This window comes from Anabrus simplex, chromosome 14, assembly GCF_040414725.1.
Source record: "Anabrus simplex isolate iqAnaSimp1 chromosome 14, ASM4041472v1, whole genome shotgun sequence".
In the NCBI taxonomy this organism is placed as follows: Eukaryota; Metazoa; Arthropoda; class Insecta; order Orthoptera; family Tettigoniidae; genus Anabrus; species Anabrus simplex.
This window is the reverse complement of record NC_090278.1, coordinates 90,166,300-90,191,808: the sequence shown is the minus strand read 5'-3', so window position 1 is coordinate 90,191,808 and position 25,509 is coordinate 90,166,300. Positions and strand designations below refer to the sequence as shown.

General features: G+C 39.9%; 1 protein-coding gene and 1 non-coding gene across 2 annotated transcripts in view; one reads left to right on the top strand and one right to left on the bottom strand.

The window, feature by feature from the left end:
• Positions 1-16,266: 16,266 nt before the first annotated feature.
• TRNAL-AAG (transfer RNA leucine (anticodon AAG)) lies at positions 16,267-16,348 on the bottom strand. Its single transcript has one exon. It is a non-coding gene; the product is annotated as a tRNA-Leu (tRNA).
• A 4,637-nt stretch (positions 16,349-20,985) lies between these two features.
• LOC136885658 (uncharacterized) overlaps positions 20,986-25,509 on the top strand; it is a 220,515-nt gene continuing 215,991 nt past the window's right edge. The window contains exon 1 of the mRNA XM_067158352.2: positions 20,986-21,032. Coding sequence (XP_067014453.2) covers positions 21,026-21,032 — 7 coding nt within the window. The 5' untranslated portion in view covers positions 20,986-21,025. The remainder of the gene's footprint in view (positions 21,033-25,509) is intronic.

Sequence of the window (25,509 nt, the reverse complement as noted above, 5' to 3'; positions counted from 1 at the left end):
CTTCTATACATTGAGCTGTTCCTGCATTTCATTCTCACTGTTTCTCCATATTAGTAGATCATTGCAAACAACACTGGTTTCATTCTTCTCTTCCCAATGGTCTGTGCTACCTTTGTATTATATCATCCATCACCGCTATAAATAGTGGAGATGAGAGGACACTTCCTTGCTTTACACAATTTGTTAACATAAACCATCCAGTTCTTATGGTTATGACTTTAACACAGCTTTTGCTTCCATCGTACATATTTTTCACCCTTCTCACTATCTGCTCATTTACTGCTTTAACTCTCATAGCTTCCCAGATCTTGTTTCTACGGACACTGTGATATGCCTTCTCTATGTCCATGAAGGCCATCACCAAATTTTCCCTATACTCATAGTTGCCGTTCTTGTAGCTGCCTCACTGTGAATATGAGGTCAATAGTTAACCTTCCTTGCCTAAAGCCATACTGTTCTTCTCTGAACTCTTTTTCCACTGACTTTCTCATTCACGTTTCCAGTACTTTTTCATATATCTTGGCATAGTGGCACATCAGGGTTATATCATGGTAGTTCTGACATTTTCTTCTGTCTCCATTCTCAAAGATGGATACTATTACACCCTTCTTCCATTCTCCTGGTACTTTTTTCTCATTCCACACTACCCGCATCATCCTGTGTAGCCACGGTATACCCACTTCCCCTGCAGCTCTTACCATCTACACATTTAACTCATCCACTCCTGGTGCTTTTCCCAGTTTCATCCTCTTCACAGCTTCCTCCACTTCCGCCCAGGTTAACTCGTCCATTTTCTCCTAACACCTGTCATCAGTTTCCTCAATATGATCTTCTTCACTCAATCCAACCACATTTAGGAAGTCCTCAAATTATTCCTTCCAGATTATTTTAATTTCCTCCTTTATCTCCACTATGTTACCATTTTTATCCTCTATTCTGTCCACTTCACTCTGCCTACTCTTCCTTTTATTTCTCACCATTCCATACAGTACTTTTTATCAAAGAACAGTGTTTTATTTTTACAAACCTGTGATACATCTTGACTCTCCTAATAAAAAGAACGAGCCTGTTTGCCCTTAAATAGTTCATGATATCTTGGTGTTGTTTTATGTGTTGAGTTTGTTCCTACTATTGCAGGTAGCCCACATTCTGAAGGTAAACTTTAGTGCACAAAATTAAAGTGCAGAGTACTGTACTGTCTTGCAGATTACTGGACTCAAACATTGACTGTGACCGGAACCTTGCTTTCAGTGTTTATAGGAAACAGAAGATGATAAATAAACACAGTATTAACATTATCCCACAGAAAATTGTTTATGTGCTTTAAATTATATTACATTACATTTCTATTTCTGAGATTACAATAATGAAATGTGTCCTTCCAATATTCTGCAACATACGAGGGGGTAACCAAACAAATATATATTTATAATTTAAAAGCTATATATTTTCAAGTTTTTTTACAAAACATCCTTATACCCTTCAAAATACTCTCCAAGTAATACATTTGTCCCACCAGTTCTTCCACTGATCGAAACATTTTTTGTAGTCATCTTTAGAAATGGCTGACAGCTCCACCCTCTTTTTTTTTTTCTTGACATACCTGAAAAGCCTTACATCTGATCTGTTTTTTGACATTTTTGACACTCTTCAATGCTGTCAAATCGTTGTCCTTTCATGACCTTTTCATGCGTGGAAATAAAAAATGGCGCATGGAGCCAGTTCAGGCATGGAGCAGGGGAACCATGCCATTTTTAGCCAAAAACTGTCTAACAGAGATGGCTGTGTGTGCAGGTGCGTTGTTGTGGTGGACAAACAAGTCTCCTGTCTGCCACAAATCGGGTCTTCTTTTGACGAACATTGTTGTGCAATCTTCTTAAAACTTTCCAATAAAAAGTTTGCACATTCTTCACTTAAAATTTACATCACAAAAAATTAAACAAAAACAAAACAGCGCTAGCAAAAGCAATCACTGCAGATGAATAGAGCAAGCCAGGTCGACAACACAGGCGGCACTGAACTGGCAATGAGTTGTGCTATACACGCCTAGTGGCAGAAGTGCGTACTACACAAGCTTTGTCCATGGCAATGTTATTCCGGTTATTTTTTGGTACCCCCTCGTATAGTGCTTTGTCATTGGCTGAAAATAGGTCACCATGAAAACATTGTAGTCAGATTCCTACAGACCAGAAGATGTTCTTCATCTTGGACTAGCCCTCGTTGTTAGAAGCAGTGGCACGTAACAAGGTTCAAATTACACATCAGTACACTGGTACACAGTCAGTTGAGAGATTTCCTAGTAGCAAAATCCAGGGGTGTAACATTAGGGCACGCAGGCCTGGGCCTTTAAGGGGCCCCACAGAATCCTTGAAAAAAATATATATTACATAATTCTGGTGCATTTTTATTTATGACTCGATAGATTAGGTGAGTCAAGTAAATACTAGCATTCGCTTTGCATAATTGTGCAATGCAATGTACTAATCTATGCATTTCCTCCATAATAGATGACTCATTCACACATATGGAGCACGAGTTCATATTATTTTTGGAAGGCTTATCATGCATGCATGTTTTTAAATAAGCTGGTTACAGTTCTCAAACTTTGCATATATTTGTTTTATGGCTTAACTATTCCAAATAACCATTCTTTTTCCCTGCATGTTTGCATGTTTTGGCCTTTTTAGAAGAAAATTCATGCATAATGCATATTTTGAAGATTTTGGATTCAACAGCGAATATTTGGACGTTTAACATTGCATAATATGACTTTTCTTCTAACTTTGGCACATACATAATGTTAACTTGCATGATAGTGCCTTTTCTGAATGTTGGTGTGCATAATTTGAGACCATTTTTTCACGTTATATAGTATGTCTATTACTGAGAGACAGCGAGAATGAATTCCTGGCATCCTGTGTTTCATACGGTAAAGGTCCTATAATCCAATTAATCAAACACTTTCTTATCTGTTGCTTAAGTAAACATTGACATAACCCGGAAGTCCCCACGTTGATCTCTGTAATTCTTAGGTTTAAGGTGTCCCAGTTATACATTGCTATAGATTGTTACTCATTGAAGGCTCATTTGTTCATCTATGTCTGTGACACCGCGTTACGGTAGTTGTTGTACAATGTTTCAAAAGGAACTGAGTTTACAAACCTTGCTTTTGCACTGAACCCTCTTCCATTGTTATCCTAGAATTTCCTACCCAGAACTCACACTCGTGACACGTCTTTGTTATACCAACAGGCAATCGTTACCAGTTATTGAGGACATTCACAAGTATCTGCAAACATCGCACAGAGAAGTAGCTGTGGCAGCTAGAAATAAGCTGAACAAAGTCTCATGCGTTCAAAACCTGACTTCAAATTCGTTTAACTATATAAGACGTATTCTGGTGAAAATGCAAAAGACGTACAATTTGACCTCACTTTGTCCCAAATGTCTTCATGAAGTATGCACTTGTCACTCCTTGTAACATAGAAAGATCATTTTCTGTGTTGAAGAATATGCTGACAGATAAACGGGTGAGCTTAAATCAAGACACTTTGGAGAAATGACGGTAATTGTTGTACAATGTTTCATAAAGAACTGAGTTTTGATAGTGCATATCTTCCAATTTACTGTGCAAGTTTTGCCATATGATAGTGCATGAATGCATGCATATTTTGAGATTTGATAGTGCATGGAAATCCAGGTTACACTTATCAGAAACTGATCATCTGACGCACACACGCCGTGTAAGCCTTCCAGAAAATAGAGATTGGTCATTTTAATTTAATTTCCCTGTAGTGTTAATGATGACTTAATGACAACATTTGGATGTTCCAACCAGCACAGCATCAACTCTAAGCTTGCTTGCAATTATAAGACCCATTAAATATTTGAAATATTAGAATAATGAATAATCCCTCTGCTTATATAAATTGACAATATATTGCATTACTTCTTCTTGCTGTGATTGTATTTCTGTTAGTTATTCATAGGTTTGCGGTCGCTTGGTAGGCCATGGCCCTTCGGGTCTGTTGCGCCGTGAAGTTTGGTTTTGTTCATAGGTTTTACATATTATTTGAGGGAGCCCAAATTTTAATTTTTGCAGGCAGAGCCATATAACATTCTTTACGCCCATGGCAAAAGCGTAGTTGGATAACTTCAGCACATTCCTCTCTCAGTTTCATGAATGGATGTGGTTCATGGTTATTAGGGTATTTAGGGGTTGTAGTAAGGATGTAAAGGAGAGGGTGTATGAGTTTCTGATCGTCATCATCATTGACCATCTCCAGTTGCCCGGGTGTGGTATACGAGACCCCTCTACCTTTGTCTGTCCATGAACCACTGTTCTCTCATAATCTTCTCCCAATCTTGTCCTCTCTCCTCAACATTTTTCTTCACCTGTCCGTTTTCCTCTTGGTCTGCCCACTGGTCTTTTCTCTTTTACTTCTCTTTCATATTCTCTTCTTGCTGTCTTTACATGGCCAAACCACTTCAGTTTTGCTTTCTGGATCCTCTGTAGTAGGGAGTCTCCTATTCCGACCTGTTCTCAGACTTTTTCATTCCTGATCTTGTCCTTCCTGGTCTTCTGTATCATAGTGCATAGGAACTTCATTTCTGCAGCTTGGAGTCTCCTATTCCGACCTGTTCTCAGACTTTTTCATTCCTGATCTTGTCCTTCCTGGTCTTCTGTATCATAGTGCATAGGAACTTCATTTCTGCAGCTTGGAGTTTTGAGTTGTCTTGTCTCATTAACGTGGTAGTTTCCAAGCTCTACGTGAGGATGGATGTATAATATGATTTATATAATGTCATCTTTGCTTTTAATGGTACTTGTTTATCCCACAGCAGTCGTCTTACTTGGTGGTAAAATTGAGTTGGCTTGCTAATTCGAATGTCCACCTCATAATTTGCAAGGTTGTCTTTTGATACTGTAGTCTCTGGTAAGACCCCAACTAGAGTATGGTTCCAGTGTATGGGACCTACACCAGGATTACTTGATTCAAGAACTGGAAAAATCCAAAGAAAAGCAGAACGATTTGTTCTGGATGAGCTCCAACAAAATAGCAATGTTTTTTTTTAAATATCTGAAGCAATCCCTTTTCAGTTTTGAGTCATTTAAAAAATAGTAGTGTTACAAAAAAATGTTGCAAACTTTGGATTGGGAAGACTTGGGAGTAAGGAGATGAGGTGATCGAGTCAGCAGTATGTGATATAGATGTTGATTCCCAAAGGGAACCTGTAATATTTGTAAATTCATAATACCAATATAGTTGGTCCATCATTTGGACATTATACATCTTCCAGCTAACTCATTCCTGATTGCCAGCGTTTTGCTCCAGTGTCCTAAGTTGGGGTCATCAGTTGGTAAATACTAAATAGCACACCTACCAAGATGCCTGCCTAATCATCAGATGATACGGACGTTGATTCTCAAAAGGAACCTGAAAAAAAGAAATTTATATGTAGTCCTGCTTATTAGGTTGGAAGAAGAAACTAAACACTTAATTGGTGAATATCAGGCAGGATTTCAAAAAGGGAGATAGTGTGAAGAGCAAATTTTCAACCTTTACCATTCTTCAAATTTGAAAAACCAGATGAACAGTTGATTTCAAAAAGGCATATGACTCCATAGACCGACAGAGAGTGTTTAATGTACTAGAGGAATTCCACGTTGACAAGAAAACAAGAGAATTGATCAAGCAAACATTGACCGACACAACATTGAAAGTAAAATTTCTAGGAGAAATTTCTGAACCATTTGAAATAAAAACAGGGATCAGACAAGGAGATGGATTATCTCCCTTACTATTTAATTTAGTTCTGTAAATAGTGATTAGGATATGGCAAAATGGAACTAAAGGTATAAATATTGGTAGATGTAGCCAAAACAAAATTCACCTTACTTGCCTAACATTTGCTGATGAGTGATGAAATTGCTATTCTATCCAACAACAGATAGGAAGCAATCTAGTCTGTAGAAAAATTCCACAAAATCGCAGCCAAAACAGGACTCCAAATTTCCAAGTATATGGAAGGGACAAGATCAGGTTTCAACAATCAACCATTAATCACCAAATATGGAAATATCGCTCAAGTAGACATATTTAAGTATCTAAGTGAAATTATTGAACCAACAGGGTTAAATCAGCAAGCTAACAAAGAAAGAAATGTAAAACTTCAAGGAGCATACAAAATTACTTGGAACAGATACAATAAAAGAACTATACCAAAAATGGCAAAACTATAACATTATAATATACCCTAGTAGTTAAAACAGAAGCATTTTATGCATCTGAAACTATTATAATTGGCGGGAGATCTTGAATAAAGATGATCGAGAAACAAGAAAGAAAAATCTTCAGGAAATTCTTAGGACTAAAGTGTGAGAAAGGAATGTGGATGAAAAAGAAATCACATGAAATATATCAAGTGATGGAAAAAAAAAATCACAGATACCATCAGGAAACAGCAATAAATTACAATTTTATGGTCACTTATATAGAATGGATAATAACAGGCTCACAAAGAAAATTTTAAACTTAGCCTTATCAATGAAAAATCACAATAATTGGCTAAAAGAAATCAGTGAAGACCTAAATGAAATTGACATTAATGAAGAAACCATTCAAGATAGAATAAAATTCAGAATCTTATTTCACAAACACAAATTTTCTGAAAGAAAAACAAAAAATGTGCTAATAAGTTCAAACGCGTTCCTTAGTTCGATATAACGAATCAACAAGATATAACTATACAACTATAGCGGTATGTTCCAAGCTGCCAGTGGAGAAATGGCATGGAATAACATTAGTACGGTAGACGAATAAACTCTAAAGTTAAAGTTGGCATTCAAGAGGACAAATTGGTACAAATATTTGTTTATAGGACAAGGAAATTGGAATAATTTACAAAGGGTGATGTTTGATGAATTTCCATCTTCTTTGAAATAATCTAAGAAAATGTTAGGGGAAAATAACTAATAGGAAATCTGTCACCTGGGAGATAGCCCTAAATGCAAATCAGTGTTGATTGGTTGATAAATAATGATAATAAGTGGAAGTATTAGCTGGCTCATATAATTGGAAAAGAAAGAGGAAGTAGGTCTCCTGTCCTTGCGCCATGTGTCATGTCACGAAAGACAGGTTGTTATTTCTGTGAGCGACCAGCCAGTGACCAAGTGTTTGACATGCAAGAACTGGTTATTCGACAGGTTTTGTGATAAGAACTCAACTTTCCACTGGCAATGCTGATAACACCCACCAGGTCAACATGCTCACATGATAAACAAAGGAAAGGTGGGAAAATGTTCAATAAGGCCACTTCCTGCCCCGTTCTCAATTTTGAACTTCTACATGGACATTGGGTGACATGGAGTGGGCCATCATTTGGAGGGAATGGCTGCTCAGGTGTACCGGTACTGTTCTCCCCCTGTGGGTGTCGTAAGAAGTCACCCAAAGGCCCAAAGTCTCACAATTTGCGAGCATAGGTTGGTGTCCATCAGGCTCTAGCTCAGTCTGGCATTGCTACCCTTTACTTACTCTAGGCTCCTCACTTTCATGTGTACTATCCGACCTTTCTTGGTCAACTCTTGTTCTCTTCCAACCTTGACAGAATTAGGTTTACAGGGCCTAGGGTGCTTTCATTTTCACCCCCTTCATGGCTCTTTGCTTCTTTTGACAATACCTTCATTTTTTGAAGTGTCGGATCTCTTCCTTTTTTTCTCTGTTATTAGTGTTAATGGAAAAAATGTTGACAGTTGTATTTCTTCTTAAAATAATAATCACCACCACACTTGCATTTGAACAACACCCCATCTTTATCCATTGCCCTAGCCAAACACCAAGACAATGTTCTAGAGGAATTTGGAAAAAACAAGCCTGTATTTAGTTAGATCAAACAAACTGGAAGAGACTCATTTATAAACCACATAAGACTTAATGGAACAAAAGATCTCTTGTTGTGCTTCCTGGTCTTCTCCCAGTTACCTGGGTTGGCACTTTGCATGGGTTCAGCACACTTCTATGTCCAGATGTCCTTTCTTTCCTGCCCCCACCCCAGGTCGGGATGAGCGGTTAGGGGCCCGCAGCTGTCAGCTTGCATCCGGGAGATAGTGAGTTCGAACTCCACTGTCGGCAGCCCTGAAGATGGTTTTCTGTGGTTTCCCACTTTCACACCAGGAAAATGCTGGGGTTGTACCTTAATTAAGGCTACAGCCTCTTCCTTCACATTCTTAGGCCTTTCCTATCCCATCGTCACCATAAGACCTATCTGTGTCGGTATGACGTAAAACGAATTGTTAAAAAAGTAGAGGATTGTTGTCCAATTGTACTTCCTATGAAAACAAGACAACAAAAACATTTTCTGAGCACACTACAGTATTTTTAAAATACTTTCGCCACTATACAATATCGTAATGCTTAATGCTTATGTATTGTATTAATTTGAGGCTACTTTCTTGGCTGAATGGTCACATAGAAAGCTTCTATTCAGAGGGCCCCGGGTTCGATTCCCGGCCGGATGTGGGATTTTGACTGCGTACGGCTAATTCCTCTTATGCTCATTGCCATACACCACAGAAATACGGAATAGTTAATACTTCCCTCGGTTGGCGTCAAGAAGAGCATCCAGGACGTAAAACTGGGCCAAATCCACAACAAGCGTTGAACCCAATACACTGGGAGAAGGCCAGAAAAAAGAATTAATAATGTTAGTTTGAGCTGCGTAAACTCCAATTTTAGTTGCCTCATATCGTATTCTGAGTGCCTAAAACTACATGTTTAAGACTATTTGATATTTAATTAATAGCGTTCATTTTAGTTGCCTAAAATTCCGAGGTCTGGTGATCATGTTCCAAGAATATTTTCTTAATTTAATAATATTCCTGATATTTCAATGTGCAATTGCTTAATTTGCTTCCTAGGAATAAAATGCATGGAGAAAGGTTGAAGTTTGAGTTCTGCCTACAAACGTCATGTTCTCTTTACTTTCCAGAGGCTCGTCATGAATTGTTATTCCCAGTTCTGAAAGGTGCACTGAATAGTTCACGGTTCATCTTCTTATCACAACGCGGGGCCTGTAGTTGCTTGAAGCCTGTCGATAATTTTGTCGCTGTTACATTGCTCGCCTCGCACTACGCAGTTTCCGGTGTTCCCCTTCCGGGCTGCTGGTCTCCATGGTTACTACAGAAGCCACTTCCTGCCAACAAGGACGTCACCTCTACATCTGGATCAGTAAACAACTTGTAACAAAGAAGAAGTTTCTAAAATAAAGTTAGTTATTTTACATAATTTGATCTGCCATAGATTTTAAAGTATAACGAGGTGTCGGAATTTTGATCCTCAGGAGTCCCCAAAGACAGGAAGTTATCCCATTTTTTTTCCCATTGAGTGTTATGTATTTTCTGATATACACTCAACTTCACAAAAATTGGCCGGCGAAGAAGTGAAATATTTCATTTGATACATTCTCGAAATGCGAGGGCATTCGTAGAGCCGGTGGCCGAAGAGAAAGTCGTCTTCTGCGACGGTCAATTTTTGTGCAGTTGATAGTACATGCACATCGCTATGCAACATTCCATACTATGGCCCTAAACGTTATCCCTCCTCATACAATACGGTAAGTTGTAAATCCAAACAAAACCTTAAGTTATGTTTTATCCACGACAATTTCTGAATATATAGGTAGACAGCCAGCTAATTATTGGGGGAAAAAACATTAAGTTATGTTTTATCCACGACAATTTCTGAATATATAGGTAGACAGCCAGCTAGTTATTGGGGGAGCGTGATTAATATGAACACATGTATATGAAATGAGGAACAACGATTAATGCAAACATTCCTATGTAATAACATTCACAAACAAACATAAACAAAACAGAACAATAACAGAGCTTGTTTCTCAAATACATTTTTGAAGGAGTGTGTATGGAATTTTGAATAATATTAACAAACAGAAAAATAGAACTTGATTCATAAGTGTTGAAGGAATGTTTTATATACGAAGGTATCAAAAATAATCACAAGTAAACAAATGAGAACTTGCTTCATAAATACATTTTGTTAATAAATGATACAAAATGTGAAAAGCTCCACCATCAAATGTACCGCCTGAACAGTCTCCACTGGAAAGTGTAGTTCTCTGAAGGAATGCCCGCTTTCTAATTTCAGTTCTTGATATACAACCATCTGCCAACTACTCCAGATTGAACGCCTTAGCAGCCTCCAAAGACTGCCAGACTCTATTTCAAGGGGACTTGACATCTAAGAGAAGATTTTTTTTGGGGGGTGGGGGGGAAGGGGGGCAAAATGGCACTCTGTTCCCCTAAGATCATTGGGGAGGGGGCAGAAAACGACTTACCCGCCCTCAAAGTCGACGCCACTCTAGACAACAAGTATTGGTGTTACATACATCGGCTGAGATTTCGTAATGGTGTGTTTTGGAATGAGTGTTCTCAATGGTATAGCGTCATAAGCGTGCAGACCTGGGAGCACCATTTGCACCGGCCGTTGTATTTTATTTATATATATATATATACACGTAATCATATAGAATTTACATTACAGTAAATGTAACATTAATATTTCATCAATATTTGTATCATTCCATTTTCGAAGATGCGAGTTCGATTACAGGTAAACCAAGCGAGTTGGTCGTGCGGTTAGCTGTGAACTTGCATTCGGAAGATAGTGGGTTCGAACCCCACTCTCGGCAGCCCTGAGCATAGTTTTCCGTTGTTCCCCATTGTCACACCAGACAAATACTGGGGTTGTACCTTAATTAAGGCCATGGCCTCTTCCTTCCCATCCCTAGCCCTTTCCTATTACATCGTCGCCATAAGACCTATCTGTGTCGGTGCGACGTAAAACGACTTGAAAAAAAAATTACAGGTAAGAAAGGCTTGTTGAGGATGAGTAGTAAACAAGTTACAGGATGTTGAGCGACTGCACAAGCAGAAGAACAGTACTTTTCATTTAATGTGACGAATCCGATACCAACGAAGACTAACAATGAAATGTTGAAGCTGCTTGGGATTGGCCGTGATTAACAGCTGTTTTCTATTCAGTGACAATCTATCTATAATTTTATATTTTTAATTTGTCATTTATTACCAGTGAAATAGTTTTAAATATCTGTGTAGCCAGTGGCGGCTCGTGACAAAATTTTTAGGAGGTTCACAACATTTCTGTTCATGCCTCAAATCAGCAAAAGAGTAACATAGGTACATAAATCATTTCACTAACAGTTCCTTGTACGGTTCCTTCTTCACAAATACTTTGGTAGAACCCCTGTAACCGAGGATAAATTTTATACGAGACTAATTTGTTAGTGTAGAACAAAAGTAAAATTCACAATAACTTTACTACACTGAGATTATTGAAGGATGCGAGCACTATTCTTGGTTTTTAAACAGCACGAATTTCACCTGGGTGTTAGTGTAGAACCAAACCAAACCTCATGGCCTACCAAGCAACTGCTGCTCAGCCCGGTGGTCTGCAGATTACGAGGTGTCGTGTGGTTAGCACGACGAATCCTCTCGGCCGTTATTCTTCGCTTTTTTGACCGCCAACTCACCGTCAGATAGCTCCTCAATTGTAATCACGTAGACTGAGTGGACCTCGAACCAGCCCTCAGATCCAGGTTAAAATCCCTGACCTGGCCGAGAATCGAACCCGGGGCCTCCGGGTAAGAGGCAGGCATATTACCCCTACACCGCGGGCCGGCTGTCTTAGTGTAGAACAATAGTAAAATTCATAATAGCTTTACTGCACTGCGGATGCGAGCACTATTCCTGGTTTTTAAACAGCACGAAGTTCACCTGGGTATGACGAGAAGCATAGAAGGAATGTGTACCGCATTTACCGGTAATTTTTTTAAAATAATTATTTCCGAATTGACCCCAATAGTCTCCACATTATCTCGGTTAGTTAGGGTTCTACTGTATCACATGGTAATTAGTCTCATTTTGCAAATTATAGCCACTACTCTAAACAATTTAGCATGCAGTACAACCAACAATACTAGTTCATGCTTATTTAAATGATAGGATTTAGATTAGCAACTCACGTAAATGCTGATTTTTTTGTACAGGAAAGCAATCCTTCTGTCTTTCAATCGCGCAAATTTCTCAATCACTTTACGATTGAAGTCACTGATGTTGTTGACAAATCTCTTCTCAATAGCAAGCATAGCCAGCGCTGACAGTCGTTCTCCAGTCATGGTGTTCCTCAGAAACGTTTTAATTCGTATTCAAAGTAGAAAAACACCTCTCAGGCTCCGCTGTCGTAATTGGGGTTGTGACAACAATTCGGAGTAATTCGCATACTTGTGGAAATGTGTCCCTATCTAGTTCATTGTCAAGCAGAAACTGCAACATGGAAATGGCCCCATCATCTTTCTGAAAGCCATTTCTCATATACAATACTTCTAGTTCAGTCTTCAGCTGTATCTTATTTAGGCAGGGATACATATGCGCCATTGTATTCAGTTCTCTTTCTGGAAAAGAGTCTGAACAGACACCAAAATGCCTATTCAGAATTAGGGTACTAGCGAAATCTGCCGGTAATGTAATGCAATAGTAGCTCCTGGGAGGCTGTGGCTAACCATAATAGGGGAGGTGGCGGACCCTTGTGGTCAACTCTAATACTGCCACTGGGTTGAGGGTGGCTCTAGACGACAAGGCACGTACCTTACCGTGCTCCTCGCTAATGGGAATATCAGTGCAGAAAACCATGACGTCATTTGCTTTGCGCATGCGTATAGTCTTGAGCACAATAGCGCATTATCCAGTGTGCTCGCTGCACTGTCAGTCAAAACGAACAACTGTCGGTGTAACGGAGCTTCGATATAAGTCGATTGTCGAATGCTTTCGATCGATTGTCGAAATCAGGTCGAAAGAAAAGAATGAATGCATAAATATGTAATAAAACTGGGTGTTCAGGTGCTCCTGTGCTCCTGAGAGCCCACCGCCACTGTGTGTAGCCTACTTCCCCAATTTGTATTTTGTAAATAGAAAGTTATCATTTTTATTACCTCGACATTCTACTGATTTTTGGTAATGGAATTTCCTGAATTTATAACTAATTTGGTTGGCAACACTGAGGGCGTGCCTTCATTCGTAAACATGCTACCATTTAAGTACAGCAGGACACAAAATATAGAGGCATCGAAATTTCAAACACGTTTTCAGTCATGGAAGAACTTTTTCTAGTACCGGTACTTCAGTTGTTAACGTCTTCTTACCGCCACGATCAGGCAGAAATATCTCGACAATGAGGTTTGCTACGAATCTGCCACAAACCTCTGTCGTTTCGTCCAATGAAGCCCATATTTTCTGATTTTGTACTGGGTCGCTGAAACTGTCTTCAATCAATCAATCAATCAATACAGATCTGCATTTAGGGCAGTCGCCCAGGTGGCAGATTCCCTATCTGTTGGTTTCCTAGCCTTTTCTTTAATGATTCCAAAGAAATAGGAAATTTATTGAACATCTCCCTTGGAAAGTTATTCCAATCCCTAACTCCCCTTCCTATAAATGAATATTTGCCACAATTTGTCCTCTTGAATTCCAACTTTATCTTCATATTGTGATCTTTCCTACTTTTAAACACGCCACTCAAACTTGTCTACTGATGTCATTCCACGCCATCTCTCCGCTGACAGCTCGGAACATACCACTTAGTCGAGCAGGTCGTCGTCTTTCTCCCAAGTCTTCCCAGCCCAAACTTTGCAACATTTTTGTAACGCTACTCTTTTGTCGGAAATCGCCCAGAACAAATCGAGCTGCTTTTCTGTGGATTTTTTCCAGTTCTTGAATCAAGGAATTTAGTGTGGATCCTCGAGGAACTTTCTTACCTGTGTAATTTTTACGAATATCTCTAAAATAAATATTTTGGACGTTGTTAAAAGGAATATTGGTATGCATCGACATCATCTAAATTATTGGTTTCTTTTTTTATGTTCTGGATCTGATTTTGATGTCGACTGTTCCTCTTGACATGATTTGATATATTCTTTGTTTTTATTTTTTTACCATGACATTATTTTGTTCGTTCGTTCGTAATCTGTTTACCCTCCAGGCTCGGTTTTTCCCTTGGACTCAGCGAGGGATCCCACCTCTACCGCCTCAAGGGCAGTGTCCTGGAGCTTGGGACTTTGGGTCAGGGGATACAACTGGGGAGGAGGACCAGTACCTCGCCCAGGCTGCCTCATCTGCTATGCTAAACAGGGGCCTGGTGGGGGGGGGGGATGGGAAGTTTGGAAGGGATAGACAAGGAAGAGGATAGGAAGGGGCCGTGGCCATCCTGGCATTTGCCTCGAGGAGAATTTTGAAACCACGAAAAACCACTTCAAGGATGGCTGGGGAGGGAATCGAACCCCCCTCTACTCAGTTGACCTCCCGAGGCTGAGTGGATCCCGTTCCAGCCCTCGTACCACTTTTCAAATTTCGTGGCACAGCCGGGAATCGAACCCGGGCCTCCGGGAGGGAGAGGGGGTGACAGCTAATCACACTAACCACTACACCACAGAGGCGGACATTAGGTAAATATTCATCATCATCATCATCATCATCTGTTTACCCTCCAGGTTCGGTTTTTCCCTCGGACTTAGCGAGGGATCCCACCTCTACCGCCTCAAGGGCAGTGTCCTGGAGCTTCAGACTCTTGGTCGGGGGATACAACTGGGGAGTATGACCAGTACCTCGCCCAGGCGGCCTCACCTGCTATGCTGAACAGGGGCCTTGTGTAGGGGTGGGAAGATTGGAAGGGATAGGCAAGGAAGACGGAAGGAAGCGGCCGTGGCCTTCAGTTAGGTACCATCCCGGCATTCGCCTGGAGGAGAAGTGGAAAACCACGGAAAACCACTTCCAGGATGGCTGAGGTGGGAATCGAACCCACCTCTACTCATTTGACCTCCCGAGGCTGAGTGGACCCCGTTCCAGCCCTCGTACCACTTTTCAAATTTCGTGGCAGAGCCGGGAATCGAACCCGGGCCTGCGGGGGTGGCAGCTAATCACGCTAACCACTACACCACAGAGGCGGACTAGGTAAATATTCCTTGACGAAATCCTCCACAAGTTTGTACTGCTAAGAACGTTTGGCGCTCTGTATATTCGGCATGTTCCTTACTACGAATTTGTTTATTTTCCGGAACTACAGTAAGACTTGTGAGCGCACGAACCCAGACCACTCATAGAGGAGAGGAGGGTAGTTACCTTGGGGTAATGCACTACATTTCAAAACCGCAGTCTATCTGTACTCACATGCTTAGCCCCTCCCACTAGTCATGACGTCACTCTCCCCAGTGTATAATTTATCTATCTTCAATCGGGCAGTGAGCTGTGAGGTGACAAAAACAAACACACACACACGAGCCCGGGGTATCTGTTTGCAATCTATGCTTGTTGCTCACAATATTAAACTATAGAAAACTTAGATCAGCCGATTGGCCATCCATTTTGAAGAGTGATAAGAATTCTACAAAACAAAAGCTTACAGGCTTAAGAAAATAGTATGATTGTATCTTCTTCAGCTCGGTAAAGCGACTTCTGGGACTCCCTGTACTTAATAAAATGAGGGGAAGAATCTACTTCTGTAAGTTTTTTTTTTTTCGTGTGGCTATTTCTAGCCGAGTGCAGCCCTTGTAAGGCAGACCCTCCGATGAGGGTGGGCGGCATCTGCCATGTGTAGGTAACTGCGTGTTATTGTGGTGGAGGATAGTGTTATGCGTAGTGTGTGAGTTGCAGGGATGTTGAGGACAGCACAAACACCCAGCCCCCGGGCCATTGGAATGAACCAATGAAGGTTAAAATCCCCGACCCGGCCGGGAATCGAACCCGGGACCCTCTGAACCGAAGGACAGTACGCCGACCATTCAGCCAACGAGTCGGACACTTCTGTGAGTGAAAACATACAAACCTTTATTTTTTCCGTGGGCGTGATTAGAGAAGTTTACAACTCCGAAGTTTTGCTCTTAAAAGTAATAATTACGAACACCCCCCCCCCCCCCTTTCTAGAACTCTAGTTATAGCATCACTGGCATCGAGTGGCTGGAAACGTATCTATCTCTCCTAGAACGGCACCGTAATTCCATTAGCACTCATTTTTTCTGGACATAGCGTGCCGAGATTGCCGCAAGGGAACGGAAAGTCGCACCATCCAAAGCGAGTTCAATTAGCAACCTAATCGAGGTGTGGAACCTTCCTTCGCAATGAGGTCGAAATATTGCAACTGATTAGTAGAAATAATAACTGGCGAGTAAAAAAACATATGGCAGCGGTGGGATTCGAACCCACGCCCCCGAAGAGACTGGTGCCTTAAACCAGCGCCTTAGACCGCTCGGCCACGCTACCACTTGACAACGTAGGCTTTTTAACAGGAAGTACAAGCGTACAAAAGTAGCATAATAAGAGTTATTTTGCTTTGAAATTCAGTATTGCTACATTTTCGATTTTACGGATATTTTAAATTTAGTTCTGTCTACCATTCCCAAGCGTAATTATTTCCCAGAATAGCTCCAAACAGCCGAATTACGTTTTTTTTTCTTCTTTAAATACTTAGCCTAAGAACAGGAACAGAACGTATGCACCAAAACAAGATATAAAATACGTTATGTATATTAGGTTACGAAATTATAATAATAGTGCACGCTGATCAGTGGCGCAATTATGGAAATCTCCTCCTACCCCCTCTCCACCCCTACACACACAGACACATACATTCGTAGATGCTTTCCGTTCCTTTATTTTTACAACTAATGGATAGTTTTCGCAGACGACAATGGATGCACACAAAAAAAAAAAAAAAAAAAAAAAAAAGCTTTTTAGCACTTTTAAAGAAACTCTTTATAGGTTTCAAATAAGCACAACCCATAGGCCTACGGCAAGTTGTCTTTCACACCAATATGTTGGGTATGGAAAAAATAATTTAAAAACATGGATCGCCTACTCGTAGACAGATAGATTAAAACGGTGCGTGAGAATGTGGCTGAGGCCATATTATTATTATTATTATTATTATTATTATTATTATTATTATTATTATTATTATTATTATTATTATTATTATTATTAGTATTAGTATTACTATTGTCCGCCTCTGTGGTGTAGTCACAGTCTAATATATTAGACTAGTGATTAGCTGCCACCCGCGGAGGTCCGGGTTCGATTCCCGGCTCTGCCTCGGAATGTGAAAAGTAGTACGACGATTGGAACGGGGTCCACTCAGCCTCGGGAGGTCAACTGAGTAGAGGAGGTTCGATTCCCACCTCAGCCATCTTCGAAGTGGTTTCCGTTGTTTCCCGCTTCTCATCCAGGCAAATGCCGGGATGGTACCGCTTCCTTCTCTCTTCGAATCTTCCCATCCCCCCACAAGGCCCCTGTTTAGCACAGCAGGTGAGGCCACCTGGGCTAGTTGTATCCCCCCCCCCCGACCCACAGTCTCACGCTCCAGTACCTACACTACCCTAGAGGCGGTCCGAGGAAAAAACCAACCCTAGAGGGTAAACGGATTAAGAAAGAAAGATTATTATTATTATTATTATTATTATTATTATTATTATTATTATTATTATTATTATTATTATTATTATTATTATTAATTAATTTAACAAAGACGTTGGGCTGGGGATACAACCGGGGAGGAGGACTAGTACCTCGCCCAGGCCACCTCACCGGCTATACGGAACAGGGGCCTAGGTGGGGGATGGGAAGATTCGAAGGGATAGGCAAGGAAGACCATAGGAAGCGGCCTTGACCTTAAGTTAGGTACCATTCCGGCATTTGCCTGGAGTAGAAGTGGGAAACCAAGGAAAACCGCTTCGAGAATGGCCGAGGCGGAAATCGAACCCTCTCTACTCAGTTGACCTCCCGAGGCTGAGTGGACCCCGTTCCAGCTTCGTACCACTTTTCAAATTCCGTGGCAGAGCTGGGAATCGAACCCGGACCTCCGGGGTGGCAGCTAATCACTACACCACAGAGGCGGACATTATTATTATTATTAATATTATTATTATTATTATTATTATTATTATTATTATTATTATTATTATTATTAACTATAGTTTTCTTGCATGGTGGCGGTAATGTGTCGATCTTCCTGAGTGATTTTAAATTTACATGAATAATAATGTTTGAACCGATTGTAACACGTGGGATTGTGAGTAATTGAAATGCCAAATCTGTAGTGGTCAGGCTGTCAAAACGAATTTCGTGGGTTCTAATCCCACCCGATTCCCATAATTTATTGAGAATACTCTCTCGAGGTATGTCATAAGAAAGCCTGATTCTGAATGGCCATAGGAACCAGACACTGCTTATGAACGAACAAGAAAGTGAGATGGCCCCTTGTTCTAAAATATCTGTACTTGATACTTGTTCACCGTGAGTTTGTAAGCCAGGTGCGAGTGGCGGGTCAGGTAGGGGTATTTTGCACTTTTTGAAAACCTTGGAGAGGACAAATCAATAGGAAGAGGAATTAGGAATTGGAATAATTTATCAAGGGAGATGTTCGATGTTAAGAACAAACTAGTCCGCCTCTGTGGTGTAGTAGTTAGTGTCATTAGCTGCCACCCCCGGAGTCTCGGGTTCAATTCCCACCTCAGCCATCCTCGAAGTGGTTTTCCGTGGTTTCGCACTTCTCCTTCAGGAAAATGCCGGGATGGTACCTAACTTAACGCCACGGCCGCTTCCTCCCCTCTTCCTTGTCTGTCCCTTCGGATCTTCTCATCCCCTCACAAGGCCCCTGTTCAGCATAGCAGGTGAGGCCGCCTGAGAGAGGTACTGGTCCTTTTTCCAGTTGTATCCTCCCAACGTAAAGCCTCACGCTCCAGGACACTGCCCTTAAGGCGGTAGAGGGGGGATCCCTCGCTGAGTCCGAGGGACAAACAAACCCTGGAGGGTAAACGGATTAAGAAAGAAAGAACAGACTAGGTAAACAACTGATAGGGAATCTGCCACCTGGGCGACAGCGCTAAATGCAGATGAATGGTGATTGATTGATATCATAAAATCGATTCTGAAGGTGGTAGATTCTAAATAAGAGGTTAGGTGGTATTTTAAGGTGTTCGGATATATCAGTCACGTGTTTGTAGATTTACTGACACGTAGAACAACTCCTGTGGGACAAAATTCCAGTACCTCCGAAAATCGAAAAAGTAGTTGGTGGGACATAAACATTAATACTAACGCCAGCACTTCTATCGGCTGAGCTATTGGGTTCGGCTGAAGCCATTTTTATGTCCCTGAATAACTTTTAACATTCAACGTTCAACTGTACGGCTCCTTGAGAATAATAATAATAATAATAATAATAATAATAATAATAATAATAATAATAATAATAATAATAATAATAATAATAATAAGAAGAAGAAGAAGAAGAAGAAGAAGAAGAAGAAGTGGTGTTGTCTTGCCATCCCGTCTTAACTCTCATTGGAGCTTAATATCGTGGGACTTCCAAAACAGTTTTCTTTAGATTTTCGCACTGTCCTACAGTGCTAAGATTTATCTTGAAACTGTTAAAGATAAATAGTTTTATGCTTATTCTAATAATAGATATTATCAATAAAAGACTGTAAACTTCCAATCCTCTTTTTTTTTTTTTTTCTTCTTCTCAGAAGTAAGATTTTTAGCTCGATGAATTTTGCTTGTGAGCCCACGAATAGTCTTCCCAAACGTAACTGAAAGTTAATCGCCTAGTAAAATAATTGAACCTCTTACGTATATGCAAACAAATTAACTTCTTATTATATATCAAGACTGAAAGCAATGAATGGTTTACATATTATTGAGGCTGTTCAGCTTTACTGTTTATAATATTGTTAAGGATGATGAACTAACGGGGGTACAAGAATGCAAACGATACGGTTTGTTGATGAACATATGATTTGAGGAAAGAATGGTGCTGTAGTAAACGAGAAGTTGCAAGATTGAATAATTACAAAGTGTGGAGGAAAACAGAAGAGGAAGAAGAGACAAGTTCCAAAAAATTTTAAATACCACAATTCCAAGACTGTACACTACTGCTATTAATACTAACTGTACTTGATCATTTAATAACCATTACGAGTGATTATTATCAATGCAAGACCGAGGTCTCGTAATATAGAATTTGTAATGGTCTAAGGAATTTTTTTAAATCGTAAGCCAGCATATTATCTTCTTTTTTTGTGCTCTGCTTGCGCACTGTACCCATTCGTTATTTGGTGTTTGAATTGTTTATCTCTTTGTACACGTCTTCTTTGCTCTGTGTTATGGTTACATCGAGAGTACTTCCTAACAGTGCTATTTTATTTGAATTTTTAATATTATTGTGTATCAGATTGATTTTATTTCAATATTATTGATACCTAGGGTGGAAAATGAAGTGTTTTTAGTATGCTATTCGTTCTTCTGAGATCGTTTGGACTCTCTTCTTATAGGGACCAAAGCTTTTGTCAAATCAGGTTAAGTGATGACGAATTATAGAGTTAAATTACATTTATCTAAAAATTCTGTTACATTATTATAAATGAAATCTTCAGAGAGCAGATCAATTTGATAAAATCTATCCTGCTAAAGTCCGCAATACTAGGAGGCTTTGGTACAATTCTAAGGAATGCTTTCGTCATCTATTTTGATGTAGAATTTTCGAAACATAGTGTAAAAACAATGTTTTGCGTCAAAATAGTAGTTTTAATTCTATAAATTCAGATATTTAACAAGACTATATTTAAATGTAAATGCTTAGTGTGTATATCATCATGTGTTTTGAATTAACATTCATTTTTATTTAGGTGGCCTTGGATCGAATGAAACAGTCGTATTGGAAAAGACTGTGGGCTAATTCGTCTGGAAACGAGATAGAGTGCGCATACGTGCCTGGGGACCGGTGTGGCGCGAGTGATAACACAGCAGCATTCGTGTGCCGAAGTTACATCGTAATGTAAAAGTGATTGTGTCTCAAGATAATAACCGTTGAATTTGTGTCTTGTGGAAATAAACATTTCGTTACACCCATTTGAATGGAATCACGTCGACTTCATCTCTGATATGATTGGTAAGTTTCACTGCTATGTTAATATTATGCTAGTGGCTGAAATTTAATCTGGTGTAATTACACCAACTACAGTGATTATTTCATGTTTGATCTTGTTATACAGTATTTATATTAACTCGTGTCGTAGAGTAATCTCTCTGAGAAACTGACCCACTGAATTAATGAGTTTCATAAGCATGTGATTCTTGTAGAAATTTCGAAGATAGTAGTAGGTGTTCTTTATTTTCGAGTGATATCTGATGGAAAGAGGATGTGCCGTACGAAATGTATATGGACGTAGTGCATGTTTGTTGACGTGAAGCCTTATCAGATTCACAGTCAGTGGTACAGGTGATAGCACCTGTCGAGGTAGTGCGAGTTGGATCACGTGAATTTAGAACTGGGCGAGCTTTCAAGTGACATCGTTTTAACAATGTGAACATAACCTCTCCTGTTATCCCAACAGGATGCTGAACAGATATACAGATAGATACAGTAGATACATGTAATATTGCATTAGAAACTAACTCCGTTTTCCCTGTTAAATTTAAATACTTTGTCCACATTGGTTATTCCACAAAAGCTGGGCTTCAGGAAGCATTTACTTTTAAGGCCCAGTGACATATTTTGAGTTCATAAGAGCCAGTCCTGGCCAAACTGCATTTAACTGGGATTCTGTTGAATACTCGCGTGCCCGTGCGCTGCCTCGATCGCCTGTTGTCCATCTCGCCGACAGTCATTTGTCTGTGATAGATTGTCTTGTATAGGGTGTTTCACCTCAAAAATCTCATAGCTCGTTTCAAGATACAATATTCATATTCAGGTGTCTCCCAAATGAACGGTGATAGTTACGCTACTGAATCAGCGTGTATACCTACATATTTAAAACGTTTAGAACTGAGAGAATTAATTAGGCTACGTATAAATATTGTCCAAGCGCTTACGAGAAGTAACTGAAATATAAAATCATTGGTATTGTAGGTACGAAAAGAAAACAGTATGGGAAGGATCGGAAATTACTTTTACTTTTTCGGCTACTAATTTTATGTACAATATTGCAGTTGCACTAATATTGAGAAACAGTTTTATAATTCATTGAAGACATTTATCTATCATCCGACCATCCACTAATCAAATAACGTATGGAGTAATTCCTAATGCTGTTTACCCTCAACGTAAAAACTGAGTTTCGTAAAATTTAGTTTTGAAGTGTTCGCGCGATGCCCTACCAGACAGACCAAAGCGCCACCGAACTTAGTCTCTTTTTTTTTTTTTTCGCCTGTTCGGGACAAAATTCGTCGTATACAGAAATTATTAATAATAATAATAATAATACGCGAGCATTCCTCTCCACTATGCAGTGCATAGAGGAAGCTTTGTAAATTATTTATCCGATGGGACATAATGGTCAGTCTGACACCCGTTAAATCTTATGTCGCCCATCCTCAATTCTGTTCCAAGGGAATACCTGTTTAAATGTGTTCATTGCTTCCTTCGCAGTCCAAGCACCAATTCATTGCAGACATTACGCCAAAACATATTCGAAATTATCAAACAGCTTTAGCCTAGCTTGTTCCTGCCGGTCTTGTGGTGTAGAGGTAACGTGCTTTCGTCTTACGCAGAGGCCCTGGATTCGATTCCTGGCGAAGGCAGGGACTTAGCCCGCTCGCCCTTAGTCAGATCAGGGAAGGCAGAGCTCTTTCCTCTTACTCCGGTGCTTTTTAAAAATTAAAACAATGGCCTTTGGTTATACACCATTTGGCCAGGTGGTAGTGATAAGGATAGGGATGGTGCTGTGTCTTCTCGCCACGAGGCCAGTCTTGGCATTGCTACAGGGTGGGAAAGCCATGGTAGAAAGGTAGTAGTTAATGGGGTGTAACAGGAGATTATCTTTATTAACTATTTCAGTTGGTGACTTCTGCATCAGGGTTTATATAGTTATCGGTCTTGTAGAAACTAGATCAGTGCTCTGTAGATTTTGTCTTGAAGAATAATGTTGACATTTTTGGGGAATGAGATATGTAGTGACCGAAGCTGTGCGAGTTGCTCATACCTGGAACAAGAAAATACTATATCATTCAGATCCGCATCATCGTAATCGTCATGTGGGCAAACTTTGGAGGTAGTCACTCCGAAGCGGTGGAGGTGGTGAGGGTAGCATCTGTGCCCAAGCCTCATCCTGATGATGGTTCTTAGATGTCTCCTTGCAATATTGTATTTCCAGAACCAGGGTTTTTCGGTATTGTTGTTTGCAGTGTTGCGTAATGTGTTCCTCGTTGGTGGCTAGTTCTTGCCCATTCATCTTTCTACTGGGCATAGGCTCTTGTTTTAACTAGCGGAATAAAGTCGGTATATGGAAGCTGTATGCCTTGAAACATACCACTGATTACACTTCCTTTCGCGAGGTGATTTGACTACCGGACCGGGCGAGTTGGCCGTGCGGTTAGGGTCGTGTAGCTGTGAGCTTGCATCCGGGAGATAGTGGGTTCTAACTTCACTGTCGGCAGCCCTCAAGATGGTTTTTTTAAATTTATTTTTTTTATTTTTTTATTTGGCTTTAGATCAGGTACAGACCAAACAGCCACCTGGATATTACAGTACGCTGGTTTGAACTTTACAATTCATTACAAGTAATTGTTGCACATCATTACATTGAAATCACATAATTTCACAAAAAATCAATCAAATTTGTAGACAAGTTGTTGTTAAATAGTACTTGTACGTCAGGTATGGATGTTATTCTACCACCCCCACCCACAGGGAGTTCCCGGCACTAAAAGTTATACGTTAAATTAGTTAATTAATTTGTAGGATGGTTTTTAGGTTTAGGATTTGTCTGTACAAGATCTTCCTTTTCGAAATCCCACTAATAATCTCCACTAAATAGACTATTTTGTATGTGACTGAGTGGAGATTATTATTATTATTATTATTATTATTATTATTATTATTATTATTATTATTATTATTATTATTATTATTATTTGTTTTTTCACATCGTTGTGCCCAACTGAGGAGCACGCTTGAACTTATTTAGCTCATGATTTTGCTTTCTTCTCTTCCCAAAATCTCTTCCTCCTCTCACTGAAATTCTTCTTACGTTCTTCTGTCCAGGTTTTATTAGTTCTAGCTTTTGGCTCCACGAAACAATGGTTATTAATCAGTGTTCTGGAAGCAGATCGGTTCTTCAGTTTCCTGGTTGATATTGATTTCCTGAAGATCTGTTTCTCTTTCATTTAGCCACTTGTTCTTGACTTTTAATGTGAGGGCAAGATTGAGAGTTATTTTGGTCAGTCTATCATTGTTCATTCTCAGAATTTGACCATAGAATTTCAACCTTTTTCCTGATATGTCTTGAGATATTTCAGTATGACAATAAAATTCATGAGATTTCATTATTATTATTATTATTATTATTATTATTATTATTATTATTATTATTATTATTATTATTATTATTTGCCTCCGTGGCTCAGGCGGCAGTGCGCCGGCCTCTCACCGCTGGATACCGTGGTTCAAATCCCGGTCACTCCATGTGAGATTCGTGCTGGGCATAGCGGAGGCAGGACAAGTTTTTCTCCCGTTACTCCGGTTTTCCCTGTCATTTTTCATTCCAGCAACATTTTCCACTATCATTCATTAATCATTGCCCCAGAGGAGTGCGGCAGGCTTCGGCAACCGGCACATTTCCAATGCTCGCCGCTAGATGGGGGCTTTATTCATTCCATTCCTGACCCGGTCGAATGACTGGAAACAGGCCTTGATTATTATTATTATTATTATTATTATTATTATTATTATTATTATTATTATTATTATCGTAAACGAGTTCTGTTACGCGGCGGTGGTAACGTATCTATCTTCTTTATATACCCCAAGGCCATGAGTGATTTTAAAGTTAATGTTTTCCGAAGCTGGTACGTTCTAAAATTTGTGCTGGTTCAAATGGTAGAGCACAGGTTGGTAGGTTAAACCCTGCTCAGACCGGTGTTACTTGGAGGGGCCTCGTGTCGGTAGATTTACCAGTACAATTCGCGGATGGTGAGCATGTTATTGCTCCGTTCTGGACATGAGTGTCTTGAAGTACGCCACGCGCCTACTCATGCGATAGCAGAGCAAGAAGCGTGCCCACGGTGTACTTATTCTTTAGCACGTGCCCAGTTAATCGGTTTCGCGTCGTTGAATTGACCGTTGAGGATTTCCTAGTCTCATAAGGTACACCCGCATGCGACTCGTTATGGGGGTGTGATTCTGATACCAAGAAAATACATTTCCTGGCAGATTTACCCGCCGACCTACCCAACAGTTCGAGGGAACGAACGAAATTCAAAGTACTTCAGTAACTAGGGAGCGGATGTTTTCGATCTAAAATAAACCGCTGAAAATGATCAATAAAATGTCCTTAAACTTATAGAAAAATGCTATCAAATAAGTAAAAAAAACCTGTAAAATATTTTACCAAGCTCAGTTTTGCTGATTGTGGAATAATGGTTTTACA